General features: G+C 52.8%; 1 protein-coding gene across 5 annotated transcripts in view; it reads left to right on the forward strand.

Annotated features, from left to right (window-relative positions):
• MYO18B (myosin XVIIIB) overlaps positions 1-21,641 on the forward strand; it is a 220,050-nt gene that overhangs the window by 90,944 nt on the left and 107,465 nt on the right. For all 5 annotated transcript variants that reach the window (XM_081282762.1, XM_081282764.1, XM_081282765.1 and 2 more), the window contains exons 22-25: positions 3,553-3,618; positions 8,432-8,560; positions 9,431-9,574; positions 10,657-10,746. In XM_081282762.1, the coding sequence (XP_081138888.1) occupies positions 3,553-3,618; positions 8,432-8,560; positions 9,431-9,574; positions 10,657-10,746 (429 nt within the window). The remainder of the gene's footprint in view (positions 1-3,552; positions 3,619-8,431; positions 8,561-9,430; positions 9,575-10,656; positions 10,747-21,641) is intronic.

A 21,641-nucleotide genomic window follows, 5' to 3' on the forward strand; every position in this document is an offset into this window, starting at 1 on the left:
CGGCCAGTGTTTTTCTCATGAAAGTAGCACTACACACCAAGAGGAGACTCCTCAATTCTGTGGGCAATTCTGATCCATGAAAGTGCTGTTTCTGGCCAAGCACAGTGGCACAAAACTGCCATCGCAGGGGCTGGGGAGGCTGAGGCAGGAGGATTACGAGTTCAAAGCCAGCCTCAGCCACAGTGAGGCCCTAAGCAGCTCAGTGAGACCCTGTCTCTAAATAAAGTACAGAATAGGGCTGGGGACGGGGCTCAGTGGTCGAGGGCCCCTGAGTTCAATCCCCAGGACCAGTAAAATAAAATAAAATAGTTAAAACAATAAAACAAAAACAGGAAGAAAGTGCTGGTTCCATCAAGAGGCAGGAAGAAAGTCACCTCTGTTCGTCACCGGGGTCCTTGCCATGTCTTTTTCTGCTGTCTGGCTGTTGGACAGTGATGGCCTTGTGTCAGGCTGAATAAACAATTGATATTTGGCCTAAACAGAGCAACTTCATCAGGTTTATCTAATTGTCGTATTAACGAGGCCAACAAGAGCAATTAACTGCAAAGTCATGTACAGAGTCCTTCTTATATGTTCTCAGTTGATCCTCCCAGTGCCTGTGGCCCAGGTAGAGGTGCGTGATCAGCATGCAGGTGAGGAATGGGGTACCTGTACCATGAACGGCTGCATTCACCTGCTCCCCACCTCCATTATGCCTGTGCCTTCTTATCTTTAAAACACAGTCAAAGGGCTGCACATTCTTGTTCTCAGCTGCACAGACATCCAAAGGAATTTTTTATTTTTATTTATTTTTTGGCACCAGGGATTGAACCCAGGGGTACTTAACCATTGAGCCACATCCCTAGCCCCATCCCTTTAAAAATATTTTTAGTTGTAGATGGACACAGTACCTTTATTTTGTTTATTTTTTTAAATGTGGTGCTAAGGATGGAACCCAGTGCCTCACGCATGCTGAGCCTCAACCCCAGCCCTGCCCCAGCCCTTTTTAATATTTTATTATATTTTATTTAGAGACAGGATCTCACTGAGCTGCTTAAGGCCTCACTAAATTGTGAGGCTGCTTTGAACTTGCGATCCTCCTGCCTCAGCCTCCATTGCCACTGGGATGACAGGGGTGCCCAACACATCTAAAGGACTCTAGGAAAACAAGGAGGTGGACAAGATGTCCTGGTCATTGTGGTGGCTGAACATGTTCTTTGGTGGTGTTTTGATCCAACAGGTGAAAGACTTCCATGTTCTGCAGAAACCCTACCAGGATTTGGCCCAAGCATGAGGCTCTGGGTTGGAGTGACTCCTAGCTTTCATTGAGAGCTTACTGTACGTCAGACACTATGTGACTCTTCCCACAGCACGGACTCAGAATCTTCTCAGACAGTGGCCATTATTTTCCCCACTTTCCTGAAAGAAGTTTGAGCCTCCCAGAAAAGTGTGTGTCTGAGGTCAGTTTATGAACGATCGAACCAAGCCCTGAGTCCTGGTAGGCCCGACTCCTGATCTCTTCCTCTACACATCGACTCTGGACTTCCCTGCCAAGACAGACTAGGGACACCTCACCCTCACGGATCTCCCTCGCTTACCCACCCATTTTATTCTCAGTCTATTTCATTGTACTTTTTCCTTGTGCAGAGAGAAAGGACGTCATGCATTTCTGCTCTCTCTGGCTCCCTGGAAATCTTTTTTTTTTTTTGGCTCAAATGTAGTAAGTGAAACCATTGAGTTTTGGAGGAGCATCATGCAGTGTTCTTTCAGGGTGGAGACGAGGCTGCCGCCCTCATTGTGATCTGGGAATCTCAATAAGCAACTTGGGGGTCTGTCTACCTTAGGGGCCTTTCCGAGCCGTGCTCACCCACGGAGTCGAAGCTCATCTACTCCGCGGCCCCAGCCTCGCCCACCCTTTCCCCTCCTGAGTGTTACAATCACTATTTTTTTTTTTTTGACCTTTTATTCTGAAAATAGACTGTGATTTTCCATGAACGGCAGACCATTGCAGGGTGGCGCGAGGGTGGAGTGGGGGGAATCCAGCCACCAAGGAGGCGGGCATGACCTGCATCGGTGGAAGGGAGCAGATCTCCGGTGGGCTGGTTTCAAACCTGCAGGACCCTCTGAAAGGAGGGCAGTTCCATGAAATCGCTGGTGGCCGGTTCTGTGCTGCCTCCAGAAACGTCTTCGATTGAATTCTTCCACATGGCACTACCTCTCCTTCCCTCCTGATCCCTCTTACTTGTTCATCCTGTGAATTGAGTGCCTACTGTTTTTACAGAACGGCACTAGAGTGCAGAGGAGAGAATGCGAGGTGAATCAGGCACAGATTCTCCTTGCCATGATCCAGGTCGGGCGGGCAAGGTCACGGTGAGTGAGGCAGTAGCTGAGGTGCTCAGTGAAGGATGCACGGAGAGCTGGGGAGGCTGTTGGGGGGGACTTGGTGACACAGGGGGTGGGTTTCCTGGTGCCCTCAGATCCTCTGGAGCCATCTGAAACCCAGGGAGCCATTCCAAGCAGAGATGTGGCGATGAGCCAGACAGACCTTACTGGAACCCGGCTCTGCCCTGGGTCACCTTGTCGTCCTAGAGAAATGGTTCATCTAGGGTCTTAAGAAAATGGTTCATCTAGGGTCTTATGTGTGCACACAATAAAACGCCATAGGGTAGCATTTATAACATAGTGTGACGTCTGTCATGTGTCTGGTGACATGAAGTAAATTTATAGCATAATGCTAAAAGCACTACCATCTGGGTCCATAGCTCCCTCATGCAAAAACCGAAACTCTGACCCTTTCAATGCTAACTCATTCTCCCTTCCCCCAGCCCCTGGCAACCACCAGTCTACTTCCTGTCTCTATGAATATGCCTAAAGTCAGGACCTTGTATAAGTGGAACCATACAATATTTGTCCCTTTGTGACTGGCTTCTTTAACTGTGCATAATGGCCTCAAAGCTCATCCCTGGGGTAGCGTGTGTCAGAATTTCTTTCTTTTTTAATGACTGGATAATATTCCATTACATGGATATACCGTATCTTGTTTATGAGTGTCTTGTTTATTCATTTGTCTCTCATGGACACTTGGGTGGTTTTTACCTTATGGCTCTTGTGAATAATACTGCTATGAACATTGGAGTAAAGGTACCTCTTTGGGGCTCTGTTTTTCATTCTCTTGGGTATATGTATGGAAGTGGGATAGCTAGACCACAGGGAAATCCTAGGTTGAATTTCTTGAGAGCTGCTGTGCTATTATCCACACTCTTCATTTCATCTGGTGCCCTTGTTTTTCTCTTCTGTAAACTGGGCATGGTCGTAGGGCAGCCCACCCAAGGTTGTCATGAGGATGAAGCAAATTGGGTGTCTTTGAAGGTTTCAGTGGAGTGGCTGGTATACAGTAGGTGCTCAGTACATGTTGCTTTTCTGCTCTCGCCTATGTAGCCCGGGGCTCTGAAGACCAAAACCCATAGACCATGGGCTCCCCTCCCCCCAGGGGTGTCTGCCACCGGAGTCTCACCTCCCAGCAGGGTCCTCTGCCTCCTCCCTCTTCCCTGACTTCTCTTCTCTTCTCCCCAGGCTGTGGAGCAGCTCCTGATGACCTTGGATCTGGAGAAGACAGCAGTGGCCCTGGGACATAGCCAAGTAAGTAAAGCATCTTTCTGATGGCCTCCCGCCCATCCCCTCGGATGAGACCCCCCACGGCCGTCTGACCTCCGTGACCCCTGACCGCATGATCTCTCTGGGTCTCCCTTTTTTCCCAAACTAAAAATGGGCAAGTCATTTTCTGCCCTGCCCCTCTCCCAGGGCCATGAAGAAACAATATCACAATGAGGGCAGAAACAGCATTGGGAAATGTCATTTGTTAGAGGTCACAAGTCCAGGGACCTCAGCGGTCTGGAAGAGTTAGCATTCTGGCCCTCACATGACCTTCTGAGTCTCAGGGAAAAAAACCCAAAAAAACTGCTATAAAATCTGCAAAGAAGCGCTCTTGTCACTCAGAACCTTCTAACTTGTACTTTGCCACCATCTGTGGCCCAACTGCTGTCCTAGCTCAGTGAGGCAGTGAGCAGGGGCTCGAGGAGGAGCCTGTGGGTTTCAAGTTGAGGGAGCTTTGCCCAAACAGATGCAAACCAAAAGCTTACCCAGGGTGCGCCAGTATTCTGAGAAGCACGTGATACCTCCCCAGCACGCAGCGAACCGCACATTTTCAAGGCGGGAAACGTCCTTTTACGGGTTTCCAAACTCTCTGACCGTGGAAACTGCCTCAGCCTTCTGCTCTTGTGGAATATTCTGTTTCCTGGCTTCTGGAACCACTGTTCCCAGGACTATCGTTTGGGAAGAGAGACGCACAGATTTCAAACTCGAGGACCAGGTGGCGGCAGGGGAAGGGATCACTTTTAGAAATACAGGCTGGAGGGGGCACAGATGTAAGGGAAGTTGACTGCATCCATCTCCCCGGCTAGTTACCTACCGACGGATTAACAGCCTCCTCTGAGCTGTTTTGGTAGATCCCAGCCCTGGGTGCTAGGGGAGCTGCTGGGGAAGGGCCCTCCTGGCCCAAGCCCACCCTGGGCCATCTCTGACCTCGTAGCCTGCCCCAGCATCATCCCTGAAAGTGACGCTTTCCTTGGAGAGCTCCCTGTCACTCACACTGCTGGCTGCTCCTCAGCTTGTCCTAAACACACAGGGATCTCCCTACTGGCCCTGGGGCCTGCTGAGGGGCATGGTCCAAGCTACTTGTCCACTATGGTCTAAGCTGTTGGTCCACTTTGGTCCCAGCCTGAGGTCTCCTGCTGGGAGTCGCAGCATCTGGGTCTTTGCAACTATTTCCAATAGAATAATCTCTCCGGTCCCTAAGCCGGGTGGTCTACCAGGAAACTTCACGCTCTGGTCTTGGTCCCTCCCAGTCTCTCGGGTGACAACAGCTCATGCCTGTTTTACACACAAGTAGCCTCTATCTTTTGGAAATAATCAGGTTTCCAAGGACAAATAGGGAGCAGAGCCTGCTCAGTCCAAATTCCAGGACCTTTTCAAATGCCCGTGCAAATGGCCAGGGTCCTGTAGTTTATTGATGAAGAGATTCCACCCCTTTGCTATGCTCCTGAGTCAAGGGGTAGTGATTCAGTCCCATGACCTTCATCCTTGCAGACCAGCAGTTCTCAAAGTGTGGTCCAAGGACCGGCAACATCAGCACCACCTGAGAAGGTGGTCAAAATGCAACCCCTCAGCCTCCATCCCAGACCTAGTGATTCGGAGACTGCAGTGGGCCCCGGCAGTCTGCAGCACCAAGCCCCCTAGGTGATCCTAAGGCATGCTCCAGCCTGAGAACCACTGGACTGGATAATTAGTCAGCTATTTCATGAATACAGAAATCAGTTCCCACAATCCCAGAAGCTCCCACAGAGCGTGGAGGGAAATAAAAGTCATTACACACTTTCTTTCTTTTTTTTTTTTTTTGCAGTGGCAGAAGCCAGAAGTCTATAAACCTAAATATCCCCATAATAAAATGTTACTACTATTGAACAATCCTATTGGTATTCACTAAGAAACTGCCAAGAGCAATTCAAGGTCAATGTATCTGGACAATAGACTGAGCCCTTAGAGCAGGTGCAATATTTTATACTTTGTGGGCTTGTCCTTCGTAGCTGGGAAGTCCCTGAAGCCCAATGGAAAAGAGAAACTTTTGGGGCCAGACCCGGCCCATACCCAGGCTCCACCACTTCCTAACTGTGAATCTTGAGTGAGTGACTAAACCTCTCTGAGCCCCCAAGGACCTCACCTGTAAAATGGGGCCACAACTTTCTGCATCCCAAGTGGGGGAACCAGTAGGTGGTCACTTAACAAGTCAGCTGTCATTAATTACAGAATGAGGCGAGGATTACACAGGGCAACATTCTAACGCTTAAAGAATTAAACTCCTCTCATCTCTATAAGGACTAAGGAGAGAGGAGCTCATTCCTCTGTGAACCAGAAATGGGGGCAATCGCCATATCAAGATTTTTCTGAAAATCTCGACTTTCAGCATTTTCAGAGAAAAAAAACAGTCATTGCAGCTGCCACCCCCACGGGTTCCTTACAGACTGGGGTGTCAGGGTGTTGGGCTCTGCTCGGGCCTCATCAGCAGCTGGACTCGTGAAATGTGGATAATTCAGAGTCTTCTTTGTGACCTCTCAGCCTTCTCCAGGGCTGTGCCTGGGCCGTGGTGTCTTCTGAGATTGGAATTGGCGTGATTCCAATCTCAGTTGACCTCTAAAAGGCAGCAAACCCCAAAGAAATAATACGATAAGATTCTGCCGCGACGATGACCTATTCCCATTCTGTGTGTGGTCGTTTCCAATTATCTTTGTAATGAAAGCATCATACTTAATCAACAGTGGTCCCCACGGCCCCTGTCACCTATGGAGAGACACAAGCTGATGTTGTCATCATTTCCATCATTGATTTTTTTTAAATAGCAGCTTGTGGGACTCACCCGCTTGTGAAATCATATGGTCATTATTAAGGCAGTCTGACGGGCAATGAGTCACTCAGGTCTTTATTTCAATGAGACTCACCGTCCCGTGGCCCTGGCTGACAGCAGGCATCTTTTCCACAAAGCAAACCAACAGTTGCCACAGTGGGTTCTCGCCGGTGGCGTGGGCCGATTTTCATCTCTCTGTTGAGAAGTGTCTTTCAGTGAGCTGGGCAGAGCGAGACCTTTACTGGGAATAGGTCTGGGGTAATGGAGAATTGATTGAGGCTCTCGGTTCCCTGTGGAATCGAACTGCAGTTGAACTTCACATTGCAGATGTCTGGAAATGAAGCGCGAGGTCGACATGAGGAGTGGGTGTGAGGGATGCACCTGAGGTCCCGGGTTCGAGTTTTAGCTCGTTTGCTCACCTCCTGGGTGAACTCGAGTCTGTTACATGGCCCCTTCCTCCTGGGGCTGTTGGGAGGGCTAAGGGGCTTTGTAAATGCAGAAGCCATGCAGGATTCAGTCACATTCAGTGACAACGGTGGCCTGATCTGGAGTAAGGGAAGGATATAAATCCTGGCATTTCCCCTCACTAGTGGAGGATCGTGGGTGAATGCCCTGAGCCTTGGTTTCCCTCTGTGACATTTCAGAATCCCAGTAGCTAAGGTGCAGGGGATCATGCGTGTGAAGTCCCCTCCCCCATTCTGCTGGATGAATGTCAGGCATTAATTGATGAAGTCACCAGTCAAGACAGGGCTTTCCAGAGCCTCCCGAGAAATGGTACTTTGAGGATCTCACGCCTCATCTGACCAAGGAACATACTCGACTGTTCTTAGGGATAAACAGCATAGCTCATCTGAAGAGGCACTTGTCCCCTGCTGCTGACCCACACCCCAGGTCGACAGCATCTTTCTTTTGCCTGTGGGGAGCTGAGGAACTGGGTGCCCCGACTCCCCTGCCGGGCTGTCTTGAGTAGGTCTGTCCCCAGAGTTTCAGGTTTTCTCAGAAGAATCCTTCAGCCCCACCCCCAGCCCTCTCGGCCTGCATCTCTGGCCGACAGGGAGCCTGGGTTTCTGGGCTGCTCCCTGCTGCCCATGAGAGGGCAGCTCTGGGGGGAGCCGAGAAGCCATTGATCCAGGTGCTGTGGAGGCCACCATCCATCATGGATGAGGGGCCGGTGGGCAGGCGCTGAGCTGTTTCCACTGGAAGCCTGAGCCACCACCTCTCCTGGGCAAGGAGGACGGCCCTCACTTCCCCACATCTCTGCCCCTCCGCAAGGCTGGGTTGAAGTCCTTCTAGGGCATGGCTTCTCTCAGGTCACCAGCCAGTGGCACCTATAGAAAGGCATATCCCCAGGATGACTCCAGATCCACTGATTGATCCTTACCTGGTGAGGCCCTGGGTGAGCCTGGTGCACAGAGAAGATTAAGCACATCTGTCCCACAGTGGTTCCCAAACTAAGATGCATGTAACCCCTGGGTTAGGGTGCAGATTCAGATTAGCAGGGTCAGAGATTCGGCACTTCTATTTTGGGGGGGATGGGGGGAATAGCTGGGATTCAACTCGGGGGCACTCGACCACTGAGCCACGTCCCAGCCCTATTTTGTATTTTATTTAGAGACAGGGTCTCACTGAGCTGCTTAGCACCTCGCTTTGGTTAAGAGTGGCTTTGACCTTGGGATCCTCCTGCATCAGCCTCCTGAGTCACTGGGATGACTGGCGTGTGCCACCGCACCCAGCAGGGATTCTGCACTTCTCACAAGCTTGTAAGCCCTGCCCAGGCTGCTGGGGCCTGGGCCACACTGAGGATCCAGGGCCTAGTAGAGGGGAAAGTGGAGCCATGGGGAGACAAAATGGTTGATACTTCAGGCCCTTATTAAAGGATGCTACCAGCAAATATCGGGGCAGGAAGTAGGAGAGCTGGGGTCTGAGTTCCAAGCACCTCTCAGCCCAGTCACCGGGACTGAGTCCGGGAGTCACCGCAGCCTTTCTCTCTGCCAGGTCTTCCTCAAGGCAGGGGTGGTCTCCAGGCTGGAGAGGCAGCGGGAGAAGCTGGCGTCCCAGAGCATCATCCTCTTCCAGGCGGCCTGCAAGGGCTTCCTGTCGCGCCAGGAGTTCAAGAAGCTGAAGGTACCTTGCAGTGCTCCTTGCAAGGCTGACCCCCAGGTCTGGGGTGGGCAGGAAGGGCACCCGCCTCCCTGCTGCTGGTCCAAGGGCCACCAAGCAGTGCGACAGCGCTTTGCCAGGGATGTTCTGCAGGACGCTGTGATTGTCCCTGGGACATGTTCTAAGTGATAGCCTTGATTAGGTGTTCATGAGCTCGTCCGGGCCCTCCTGAGCCTGTCCGCGATTTCAACTGTCCCCTGTCTGGAGCAAATCACTGTCCAGGGTGAGCAGACAGGAGAGGCAGGTACCAGCCAGAGGTCGTGGGGACCCAGGGTTGAGGATGCCACAGTCCTGAGCCATCCTGGGTCACCGTCTCCAGAGCTCTCTGGAGCCTGGATTTCCCCTTACCACCTGCACAATGGAGAGAAGACAACCGGCTGTACTCTGAGGACAAACAAGGCCTGTGTTCAAATCCCACCTCTGACTCTTAGTAACTGGGAAAGGGACACACTTATTAAGGCACTTAGTATGGAGGGCGGCACGTAGTAACTGCTCAATAAATTGTAGCAGCTGTGACCTTGGCGTCGTTATTATGAATGCTACTACCAGAATGCAGAGTCCCATGACACACACCTCCAGTTTCTATGAACTTGTGGATTCAACTGTACGCACATGGCAAAGGCAGGAAGGGGTGAAAACATCAGCAACTGAGATACTGTGGACACCCCTGCTGGCCCACAGCACTTCCACTCTCGGGTGCCTTGGGATGATTTGGAAACGAGATTCGGCTTGGGCCCACAGCCTCCGTTGCCAGGGCCACTCTCCTCCTCCTCCTCTCCTCTCAGCTGTGCAGGGAGGGACCTCCTCACGTCCTGTCCTCTCCACCCCGTGCAGATTCGCCGCCTGGCTGCCCAGTGCATCCAGAAGAACGTAGCCGCGTTCCTGGCCGTCAAGGACTGGCCGTGGTGGCAGCTGTTTGGTGCCCTCCGGCCACTACTGAGTGCCACCATTGGGACTGAGCAGCTCCGAGCCAAAGAGGTGAGTCCACGTGGCAGCCGAAGGGCAGCTGCTTCCTCCTGCCCCCGACTGGCACCTAAACCCGGGGGCTCAACCCTGAACACTCTTGCCTGGGGACACTCCACCCAGCTGCCCCTGATGTCCCCTTCTGGTGCCTCCATGGACCAGGCCACCCTCCAGCTGCACCCTGCTCCTCTGGCGGGGGATGCTGACTAACGCCTCACTGCTTGCTGGGACCCAGGGACGCCCACTGTCCTCCCAGAGACACCCGGTGGCCACGCCGTTGGGTTCTTTATTTTCCTACTTTACAGAAAACACCCTCCTCCCTGTCCCTTCCCCTGTGTCACCAGCCACGGCTCCAAATGGCTTCTGGTTTATGTCCCCTGTCGTTTCTCTATGCAAACATTAGCAAATCCGTGTGGACGAGGTTCCTTCTTTCTTAAGTAAAAGGGACCGTTGAGCATCCCCACTCCAAAAACCTCACCTGGTAAAATCCCCGCGAGGATGCCCAGATCTGAGAACCTCTGAGACCCCAGGCTCTCTGGCCCCACGGGTTTCAGAGAAGGACGCTCAGCCTACATGCTCCTCGGCACCTTGCATTGGACACTTAAAAATATATTCTGAGTCCTTCCTTGTCCTCTTCCCTCTTTAAGGCTGCCCGGTTCCCTGTGTGGGGGTAGTTCGTGTCTCCTCGACCGCAGGGAGCCCGTGAGCTGCTCCCAATGGCGGCATCCCCGGCTGGGGCGGAGGCACTGGGAGGCGAACGGCTGAGCACATGTCCTCAGCCCGCGTGTCCCATCTCAGGCTGAGCCATGGTCCCCTCCTGGGGATTGGCACATGGTCCCCAGACTGGGATGCTCTGGGCCAGACTCACACGAGCACAGATGTGGACATCTGGAAGTGGGGAAAACAAAACCTACTCTTTTAGCAGTTTTGAAGCATGGGAAACCTTGTTGTTTCCTAGAGCACCATTCTGTGCAGGAGATCGCTGGGTCCCATCCCCCTGGACTAACTGAGACCTTGGGCCCTTGGACTCCTGTGAACACGAGTCAGGTGTGAGTCTCTGGCCTGGACCGGTTTCTGGCAAGGTGTCTGTTTTGCAGGAGGAGCTCACAATGCTGAGACAGAAGCTGGAAAAGTCAATAAAGTCCAGGACTGAGCTCCGGCAGAACACAGACCGTCTGGAGAGCCAGGTACCTCCCTCCCTCCTCACAGGTCCCTGTACGGGGCTCCATGGGTGCCAGGTCAGCGGAGGGGACGAGTGGCTGTCTGCCTCATGCTCTCAGACTTGCTGCATACACCTTGGGAATGGCACGGGAGGCACCGGCCATTGTTATGCCCATTTTGCAGAGGAGGAAACTGAGGCCCCAGGAAATCAGGTAGAACTCATGTGACACTGAGATTCACACCCACATCCTCTGCTCCAAAGGAAGAATTTCTTAAAATGACACAAAAGCACAAGTCGCAGGGGAAAATGGCACTCTGACTACATTAAAGTCACAAACTGCCATTGATCAAAGCCTACAGGGAAGACACGATATGTATTTGGGGTCCAAATTGGCAGCTCATAAACCTGTCAAAGAGAACCCACAATAGGAAAGAACTTCCTCAAATCATTTGGAACACTAAGTTTCCAACAGAAAAAAAATGGGTCAAAAATATGAATAAGCATCTCCTGATGGTTGGGGGGAGGCTCTCATTTCAAAAGTTGGTGTGTTCCAGACGTCACGGGGCCGATAAAGTGGCCAATAAACTCAAGATGCTCAACCTAACTAGCAAGCAGGAAATGCAGACGAACACGCACTAGGTCCCAGGTCACACTTCAGACTGGCAAGACCAAGACATCCCATGTCGACAAATGTCGCCCAGGGTGCACAGCAGCGGGGACTCTGCACTTCCCAGGGGAGTGGCACCCTGTCTCGCTGCTCTTTACCAACCTGGCATCGTCTGCGGGAGCTGAGGCTGTCGTGGCCGACGCCCCGCCCACTCTAAGGATACGTGCTAGGGAATGTCACCCATGTGTCTGAGAAACACCAGGGAGTTCGCAGCAGGAGCATGTGCAGGTCAAAGGAGTGTGAGTGCCCAGGTGGGAGCCTGTTCATAGGGGGCTGCAGGGACACAGTTACTTACCTTAGAAACTGAGCCCCCCAAGGGGAGAGTGCGTGGAGAGAGTGCAGGATACGGCCCCCGCTCCAAGCCAGTTCATCTCCTGCTCTTTGCAGATGGTTTTATTGGAGCCCGTTCATTGATGTGTAGGATAAGGCCACCTTCCTGCAACCAGGATCGGGCTGAGTGGCTGCACCTGGAAGCCATGTGGCCTGCAAAAGCTAAATAGTTACTAGGTGGATCTTTTTCTTTCTTTTTTTTTTTTTCCAGTACTGGGGTTTAAGCCCGGGGTGCTCAACCCCTGAACCACATCCCCAGCTCTTGTAGTATTTTATTTAGAGACAGGGTCTCGCTGAGTTGCTTAGGGCCTTGCTAAGTTGCTGAGGCTGGCTTTGAACTTGCGATCCTCCTGCCTCGGCCTCCAGAGCTGCTGGTATGACAGGCATGTGCCACTATGCCCAGCTTGATGGGACACCTAGGATGCAGCTAGGGACAAGGTTAAGTCTCCGTCCTCACAAGCTCCAGGTTAACAGACGGAGACAGAACACAAGTCAGTTACCATCAGATCCTGAATTGCTATGGAGTTGAAGCAAGGGAGGTGACCATAATGGGAGGGCGAATGACAGGCTTGTATAACAGGAAGGCGTCCTGGAAGGGGATATTCCATTACAGAGCTGCACGATTCCACGTGCCATTTATGCTCAGGTGTGCAGACAGAATGGAAATGGCGAGTCGAGGTCCTGGGGCATCCCGGGATAGGATTTGTAGCTTAGTTCAAACTAGAGTCTCCGACCCCCCCATGAGTTACTGTTTGGATGAGGGACAGTGGCCCCTGGAAATGGTTTATGGTAAGGCCAACAGAACTCCCTTGTGGACAGCATGTGGTGGATCTGGAGATGTGGCATGAAGTTTGGGAGGGACTTTCTCTGTCTGGCCCCTCGTCCTCCCTGGGGGATCATGTCCACACTCCCCACGGGGGATTCTGGAGTTCCCCGCAACCCCCCCCCCCCATCAACCATGTCCAGCCACACAGTTGCTCCTGGAAGGAAAGGCCACATCCATGCCGAGGGTCAGGAGAAGCTGGGCTGAGATGCTGCATCCTGGGCCTGTGTCCCTCTCCCAGGCGACAACACTGTCATGAGGAGGTGGCACGTTCCTTGTGATCTCCAGGGCATCTCTAGAGAGCAGCGCCTGAACGGCTGGTAGTGGCAACCTGTAGAGTGGGGACGTGAGAAATCGGAGCGGGAGGCTTGGCTGTGAATCTCGGTGACTTCCCTGTAGAAATCCCTTCCCACCCAGCTGACATTCCATGTGGTAATCAGAGCTGCCGGATCCGATGGGGGTTTGCCACGCCTTGGCTGCTGGGGAGATCCGAAGGGAGGAGAAGAGCCTTCTTAGCATCCAGAGGGACAGATGTGGGGACACTTGGAGAAGGAGCGGAGGAAGCCCTGGGCCTGAGACCTGCACTGAGCAGTTGTGTGTTGGTGACTGCAGACGGCTCTGCCCAGTTCTCTGCACCTTGGTGCCACAGATGGTTGCAAAAAGATGTGTGGGGCTTTAAAAAGTCAGGTGAACTTTCAAAGCCAAAAAATACCCAAGGGTAATAGGAGTTGAAGAATATACAAAGCCAGGGAAAGAGACCTTAGAACCTGCCATCTGCCTCCATTTCCCGCTCACACCGTGACCTCTGCGTGAGCTGGCCCTGGGGAAGCCTTAGCGGGATTCTCATGGCGGATTATGGCCCTGCTCTGGACCACTACCTGGTTTCCATTCAGACCATTGCTTCCCCATGTTTGTGTTCCAGCTACATGGGGAGACCCAAAGGCCAGGATGCCTCTTGTCCATCCAATGGAGCACCCCGCCCCCGGCAGATAATAGACACAGAATGGTTGGAAGGATCCACTAAATGTGGGCTGGCAGTCTAACACTGAGCTTCCTAGCAGCAAGAGCCAAGAGGCAAACTAGATGTTCCATAGACATGTTCTGACTAGATTGGAAAATACAAAACCACCTACGGATTAAGATAACAGTAAATTTCTCCAGTTTATTCTCACTCTTATCTGCACAAAAATGTGTGCACTGGCTTGTGTCTGCTCTGTTCATTTGACCTTGTGTTTGTGACATTCACCCACAAATTTGTGGGTTGTTCTGGGCCAGTCATTCTCATTGCTGTATAAGTTTCCAATTGTGTGAACACACCACTGTTTATCCATTCTACATTCTACTCCAAGTAGACATTTGGTTGTTTCCAGATTTTTTTTTACAGTTGCTTATTTAGTTATTCATTTTAAATATTGAACTTTTATAAATACACCTACTATAACCATTGTTGCACATGTGTTTTGGTGCATGTGTGGTACACTTCTGTTAGGAAGATACCTAGAAATGGAATTGCTGGGGGTAAGGCATTTGTAGGTTCAGTTTTAATAGATGCTGCCTAAGAGTTTGCTAAAGCAATGAGTAAGAGTTCCAGTTGCTCCACATTCTTGTCAGCACTTGGTGTTCTCTGTTGTTTCATTTAGCAATTTTCATAGGTGAGCAGTTGTACCACACTGCCATTTTAATGTGAGCTTTTCTGCATGCTTTGAGCTCTTTGGTTATCCTCTGGCAAAGTGGCCTTCTAAGTCTTTTGCCCACTCTCTATTTTTTTTCTTATTGTTTTGCAGCAACTCTTTATATATTCTGTATATAAGTTCTATTGTTATGTGGTGTGTGCTGTAGACATTTCCTTCCACTCTGTGGCCCTCCTGTTGGGCTACTGTAGTATTAAGTTGTGTTTTCTAAACCCTTGAGTTTCTTCAGGACTGATATTGAGGTCAGAGGTCTCCAGGACTCCCCCAAACAGGATTAATTGCCAGAGTGTCTCACTCTTGATTTTACCAATTCTCAAGTGCACACTGTTTTCCCATCATGTTACATTTCTGAAATCGGGTTGTATCTTTGCCATCAGTGCGTCTGACAGATCTTAGAATCAATATCAATGAGATTTGCAGAAATGTGATATATTGGGGCCGGGTAGGGCTTTATTGGAAGAAACGGTTCTCATCTCCCTGCCTCTCCCTGCTGAGAGCCACAGCCATCTCCCTAAGAAAGTTACTGCTGGTTTCTGTGGGTTGCTCCTACACCTTGAAGAGCAGGTATCCACCCCAGGGGACATGAACCCTGTGGCCTCTGCAGTCTCGTCTCTGGATGGTTTGTTCTAGAAGACCCCAGAGGAGGACGGGAGGATCCTTCATTGCTGCTTGAACAAGTCCTGGGGGATCCGAATGCAGGGAAAGGGGTCCTGGTCCTTCAGAGCAGCTCGGTGACTGAACCTAAGAATCTTCTGTAGGATGTAGCAGAGGTTTCTAGACCCCACCCTTAGCCCCTCTGACTCTGTAAATGGGGTTGGGACTTGAGAATCTATTTCTGGCATGTTCTCAGGTGAGGGGAAGCTGCTGGTGTGTGGCCACACGTTGAGAAGCACCAGGTAGAGCCCAGGAGAAGCTACCCCCTTCCGGTGCTCCTAGATTCCTAGAAGGGAGCCCCTGCTGACAGCTGGGGCCCAGACCCCCCTTCAGGGCCTGCATCAGGAAGACGCCCCGCCTGCTCAGCAGGGGGAAGCCCACAGAGAGACCTTGCTGACACGTGTTGTCTCCTCCGTGGAAGCGCGTTTGACTAGGCTTATTAAAAAGACAACATTATTGCAAAATGATGTAAGCGCTTCATTTGCGAAGAAGCAGAGGAGGCGTCGGGGAGCCGGGGCTATAAATATTCCCCAAGCATGCCACCCCGCCTGGGTGGAGATGGGGGATTTATCTTCAGAAGAAAGCAGCGCCCACCCTCCTGAGGAAGTTCCAGCGAGGGCTCCAGAGCACGCGGGGAGGCACCCGGAGTGGGCACATCTCCTCCTCCCTCCCGCATGTTCTGGGTGGTCCCCAAGACCTTACGGAGGGCTGAAGACCGAGGTTTGTGCACGGCAGGCTTCTGGTCTCATCAGCTGGGCAGGTTGTGCTTTTGCTAAGGGACGTGGAGAGCATCTTCCAGGATGCGATGCACCCGGAGATTGAGGTCGGAAAGCCCACCTCCTGAACCGCCCATGTGGTTAGGAGTGTGAACGGAGGCTCGTCCCTAGGAGGGGAAAGGAAGTGACTTGCTGGGTCATCAACAGGGGATACAGCCCGCTGGTAGCAGTCCGTGTGCACAAGATGGTGCCGGACAGTTCTGGGTGCAGTGAATGGGTTGTGAGAGCCTCCACCTCAGCCTGAATTCATCCCCCTAGGGATCAACGGGGCGTGGCCAGGGAGGCAGGTCCCCGGGGGCGTGGCCGGAAGAGGCAGGGGGGCAGGGCGTGGCCTGGGGAGAGGGTCTGGAGGGTGTGGCTGCAGGAGGTGGGTCCCCGGAGGGTGTCCCTTGGGGTTTATAGTTTGTCCCTGGCGAGGGGAGCCCTCTCTCTCTGCTTCCCGGTGGCCCTGTCCTGAGCCACTGTCCTCGCCACACTCTCCCCCCGATGTTCTGCCTCACCTTGGGCCCAGTGGCCTGAGTGCTCCGAAACAGTGACACCCAAACACACTTGTCCTCCCTCTCATGGTTCTTGCCGGGGATTTTGGCCCCAGCAGCCCCCAAGCTGACTCAAGCAGCAGCCCACACCCAGGTCTCCCGTACCTGACTCTGGCCCCTGACTGGTCGCCTCTGTCCTGCTGGGGCCGGGTGTGGGGACTCTAATTCCTGGCAGAATAAGATGGCCTGGTGTCCCACTGACGGCCTTTCCTGCTGGGCGTGTGTCCCTGGGTGGAGAGCTGGCTGCAAAGCACCGTGGCCACCACGTGGATGACCACAGTGGGGTTAGCTAGGAGGACGCCGCTCTTGCTTTTGGCCTGTGTGCCTCGTCCCCAGGCAAACCCTGGGGCCACAGTCTCTTCCCTGGTCACCACCCAGCCCAGATGAAGGCCTCGTGGCCTGCCCAAGGGAGGAAGGAGAACAAGAAATCTGATTTTGACACCTGGAATGGAGGAGCGGAGTGGGGGGCTTGGGGCTCTGATGTCTGGTTTAGTGCCCCATTTCTGTGGCGTTGAGGACAAATCCTTCAGATCTCTGGGACTTAGTCTCATTGTCAGTAAACTGCAAAAGGTGATAATTATTCGCTCGTCAGAAGGCCATGGTGAGGACGTGCATTTAAAGTAGTCACTGTACCTCCTTGGTGTGGCAGGCCGCATCTCTGCCGTTATTCAGATAAGCATGTTCAAGGGTTGCCCTTCCCAGGCGGGCTGCGGCCCTCAAAGAGAAGGACACACCTCAGACCTTCATACTGCCTTCCATGTCTGGCACAGGAGCATTCACCACAAATTCAAGGAACCCATGGAGTCGGGCCGAATTTAATTACAAAAGCAACACTAAAAGAGGGATTCCTCTGCCAGCTGCTCCCATGAGCTCCTTATCTGCATTATCTAGTTTTCCCTTGTATGTGTCCTTTTGTCATGGATGAGGAAAGTGGAGCCCAGAGAGGGAAAGTGATTGATCCAATGTCACACAGCAGAGCTAGGATTCGAACCCAGGTCTGGCTGGCTCTGAACCAGCTGTGATGGGAGAGGAGCACCTATGCACACTGGGATGGGGTCTGGGAGGGCTTCTCAGGGAGGTGTGTTGAAGGAAGAGCAGGAGCTAGCCCGGTGACAAGGTGTCGGGGCATTCCAGGTAGAGGGCCCAGTGAGAGGGGAGGCGCACAGTGGGGCTGGTTGGAGTGTCGGGGTGGGGAATGGTGATGGGGTGGCCATTGGGATATAAGAATCAAGCGAGAGCTGGGCGTGGTCATGCACCCTATGATCCGAGTGGCTCCGGAGGCTGAGGCAGGAGGATCGTGAGTTCAAAGTCAACCTCAGCAACTGAGCGAGGCCCTGTTTCAAAATAAACAAATAAAAAGGGCCAGGGATGTGGCTCAGTGGTTAAGCACCCCTGGGTTAAATCCTACCTCCAAAAAAACTATGCTAGAGGTTAGGACTGCCCTTGTGGGAGAGTGCAGGACCAAAGGACATTGCCAAGGTGGGGCACGCAGGTGACAGATCCAAGCACTGGTTTCTTCTTCCTGGTGAAGCACCTGGTGGACCCTCAAAGCCCCCCTCTAGAGCTCCTGAAGGACCCTCCTCCCTGGCAGCACCCTAAGCCTGGTCAGCAATGTGTCCCCACCACATGGCCTGCTTGGAGGATGTCCCCGTCCCAGCCTCCTTGCAAAGACGGCCCCTTCCTGCTGATGGGAGTGGGACCAGAGGCCGGGGGCCCTTGACTCCTCGACTCTCTCACACCTGTGTCGATTTGCTTCACCCCCGTCTGCGAGCCCCTCGGAGGTGGCTGGCTTGGGGCGTGGTGAAGAAGGTGTCCTTGGGTAAACGATGTCCTTCCTGCCTCAGTTTCCTCATCTGAACTCACAGCAGCAGTACCTCTCGGCACCGATGAACTAGGGTTAGTGTTAGTGTCACTAACCTGCGCTTGGCGCCCGGTGAGCACTGTCCATCTGCTTCGAGACTTTGACTCCTCTTGCAGTGACCATCCCTCGGGGCTACTTGGTGATGGGCGGTGGGTCCCTCTGGGATCCCTCCCCAGAGGCCAGCTGCACAGAGAGTGGCAGCCTTTCCTGGTGCCCTGTGCATCTTGGGGGAACCCCGAGGTCACCACTAAAGCACAGGAGCCTGCCTGCCGGGGCTGCAGCGGCCCCTTGGCTGTGCATCCCCCTGTCTTCTTGCTGATCAGGGTGGTAGGGGTGGAGGTGGGGGTGTCCCGGCCCCCAGTGCCGCGCAGCCCAGCAAGAGTGGATTGAGTCCATCTTACAAGGCCCTCGGTGGGTGCCCTCTGCCTTTTTACCCAGACCTCTTGGGGCCACTGATTCCTGGTGTGTTCTGGGAGGGTCACCGTTCCTGGCCTGCAGTGCCCAGATCCGGGGGGGGGGGAGACAGAGTCAGACAGTGGATGAGGCTCTGAGGGCAGAGGGTGGTCATGAGGCAGGGCTGGAAGTCAGGCAGCCCCTCCTGGGAAGGTACCGGTGGTATGAAAAGGAAGTAGCCTTTGCAAAGTGCCGAACACAAGCTCTTGGTCATATGCGGGGTCATCAAGAGCAGCTTTCTGTGCCTGCAGAGAAGTACAAGCCAAGAATGAAAGGCCACTGCTTACCGCTGTCTGCAGGTGAGGTGGTGTGTAGGTCTGAGAATTCTCTTTTAAATTTCCAAAACCTGCATTTGAGTCCTAATAACTGTGCATATGGATGGGGACGGTGTGACCTGTCAGTACAGGTATGCAGTGTGTGATGATCAGATCCAAGCCCTCAGCACGGCCATCACCTCCAACGTCTGTCATTTCTCTGTGGGAGGCATGTCCACACTCCTCTCCATGACCTATTTTGAAGTATAGAGTTAATGGCTGTCAATCATAGTTACCTGATTGTCCTACGGAACATTAGGAGCTACTCCTCCTATCCATCTACAGTCCAGTACATGTTAGCCCTCTCTCTGTCACCGTGTCCCCACCCCCCTCCCAGGCTGCAGTGTGGGTTCAGGAATTCTTGAATATAAGAGTTGAGGACAGAGTCAAGTCAAGATGTGGTACCCCTGTGGCTGACTCACCTGTCTCCCCAGCTCAACCACGAGATCCCCGGCACACAGTAGATGGCCGCAGAATGTCGGCCAGATCCATGAGTGACCAGCAGCGGTGACAGCGTCAGGACGACATTTGTGTCAGCATTTAACCTCCAACAAATCCCACTCACTGCGGCCATTCCAGGTTGCAAAAGAGACCCCCCGTGCAGGATGCCTTCGATTCTGTACGAAATGGACAGCAAATTCCTTCCTTCCTGTCCCTCTCTCGCTCACAGGCCCTTAGAATTCATGGTCCCTAAGCAGGAAGAACATTGTTCTGCTTTGGCCAAGCTCTGGATCAAGGGATATTTGCACAATGACATCCAGTGAGTTGGTCTTTGAGGAATGAGCAAGGACACCTCTGGATTTGAAACCAGCCTCGCCCCTCGTTCACTTGTTCTCATTCTGCATTCCCCTAACAATCCTGGGCACGGTGCCCACCCTCACCTCCATGGACAAAGCCCCTGGCCCCACAGCGTGTGGAGGAGGAGGGATCAGTGGGGACCTGGGCACCTCAGGGACCACCTTTCTCTCTGAGAGCTGTTCTGTCACTTCCTCAATTCAAAAGGACTAATTGTCCTCGGGGCTCCAGACTCTGGGTTCTGTGAAACTCAGAATTAATGCATTAAACGAATCATGTGTTTCCCTTGCTCAGGCCAATTAGCACAAATCAAATTTCACACTAATTAGCTTAGGTGGGAAGAGGACGATCCCTGTGTTGGAGAGGAGGCTGATTCAGGGACGAGGTGGTGGAGGTCAGGGGTGTGTGTGATCCGGGGCCTTCCTGGGTTGCACTGGCCTGATGGGGCGGCCATGGCTAGGTGGGCTCCCCCCGCCCCCGACTAGGTGCTTTCCCCCGGCCATCAGCACATCTAACACTCAGAGCCCAGTGTGAGCCCTGGTTGGGTGGCTGTGACTCCTGAACTAGTTGTGCACAAGATCGCCCTGGAGCAGGGTGAAATGCAGGTCCCGGACTCTGCCCCAGAGGCCGACTGGGGGGAATCTGAGGGTCCTGGAATTTGCATTTCACAAACACCTCACGTAATTGCAACCCAAGGACTTCCCCAGTGCATTTTATTTATTTAATTTCTGGCTACCAGGCATTGAACCCAGGGGTGCTTTACCACAGAGCCACACACCCAGAGTGTTTTGTTTTGTTTTTTTGAGATAGGGTCTCACTGAGTTGCTCAGGACCTCAGTTTTGAAAGGTGCTGAGGCTGGCTTTGAACTTGCCATCCTCCTGCCTCAGCCTCCCAAGTCACTGGGATGACAGGTGTGCGTCAGCTCACACTAGTGCATTTAAAAGACAGTGTAAGAAAGGTCAAAGGGTGCTCCATCTCCCAGGCACACCCTGCAGAACCCCTCCTTCCTGAGCTGCCTGGTGGTCCTTACTTGGATCTGAGAGGCCTGGGTTCAGATCTCACCTCATGTTATATGAGTTTGCAATTCTTCCCCCGAGCCTCCCCTTTTCTCTGTTTCTATTGAAATCTGCATTTTGACTGAGCAGTTGCTGAGGTGCTGAACCAGGTGGGGGGTGAGGGGATGAGGGGGGATGGAGGTCACGGGGTGAATAGAGCAGCCCCCGATTTGGTGGCACAACTATTTTTTCCTCTTTTTGAAAAATAGTGTGTTTTGTTTGCTGATTACAAAAGTGGCTAAAAAAATTGACAACCCAGAAACATCACAAATAAGTTGGAGTCCCCTGTGAGCCCATCCCTGTAAGAAAAAAGACATGCCCATGGACAGTCTGGGAGCGCTTTGTTCTGTGCAAAAACAAGCAAGCGCTGGATCACTTCAAACAGCCCATTTGGCAGCCTTGGGTCCTTGATCTTCATCTTGGGGATTTTTTCAGGCAGAATATTCAGATGTGCACCTTCCTTTTTTTTTTTTTTTTTGTACTGGGGATTGAACTCAGGGGCACTCAGCCACCGAGCCCCATCCCAGCCCTATTTTGTGTCTTATTTAGAGACAAGGTCTCACTGAGTTGCTTAGGGCCTCCCTTTGGCTGAGGCTGGCTTTGAACTGTCCATCCTCCCGCCTCAGCCTCCCGAGCCGTTGGGATTACGGACATGCACCACTGTGCCTGGTTTACATCTTCCTTCTTTTGGGGCAGAAGACTGATTTTGAGCCTGCCTGGCAGATGACAGTATCGACAGGGACCAGCTCAGAAGGCAGACTTGTTCCATGATGGGGGACCATTTGGCTTCTGTCTGAAAACAGCCCCAGTCGCCCCTGAGTACCAGGCATGACACCGGGGCTGATGGGAGGGGGGAGCTGGGACATTGCACGGCCACCCTAGGTGCAGCTTCAGCGTGTCAGGGGACAGGAGACCTCACCTAACTCAGTGCATTTTGCGGTTCAGGTGACCCAAGCCCCAGAGG

Source organism: Spermophilus citellus (assembly GCF_964194105.1).
Source record: "Spermophilus citellus genome assembly, chromosome: 3".
In the NCBI taxonomy this organism is placed as follows: domain Eukaryota; kingdom Metazoa; phylum Chordata; class Mammalia; order Rodentia; family Sciuridae; genus Spermophilus; species Spermophilus citellus.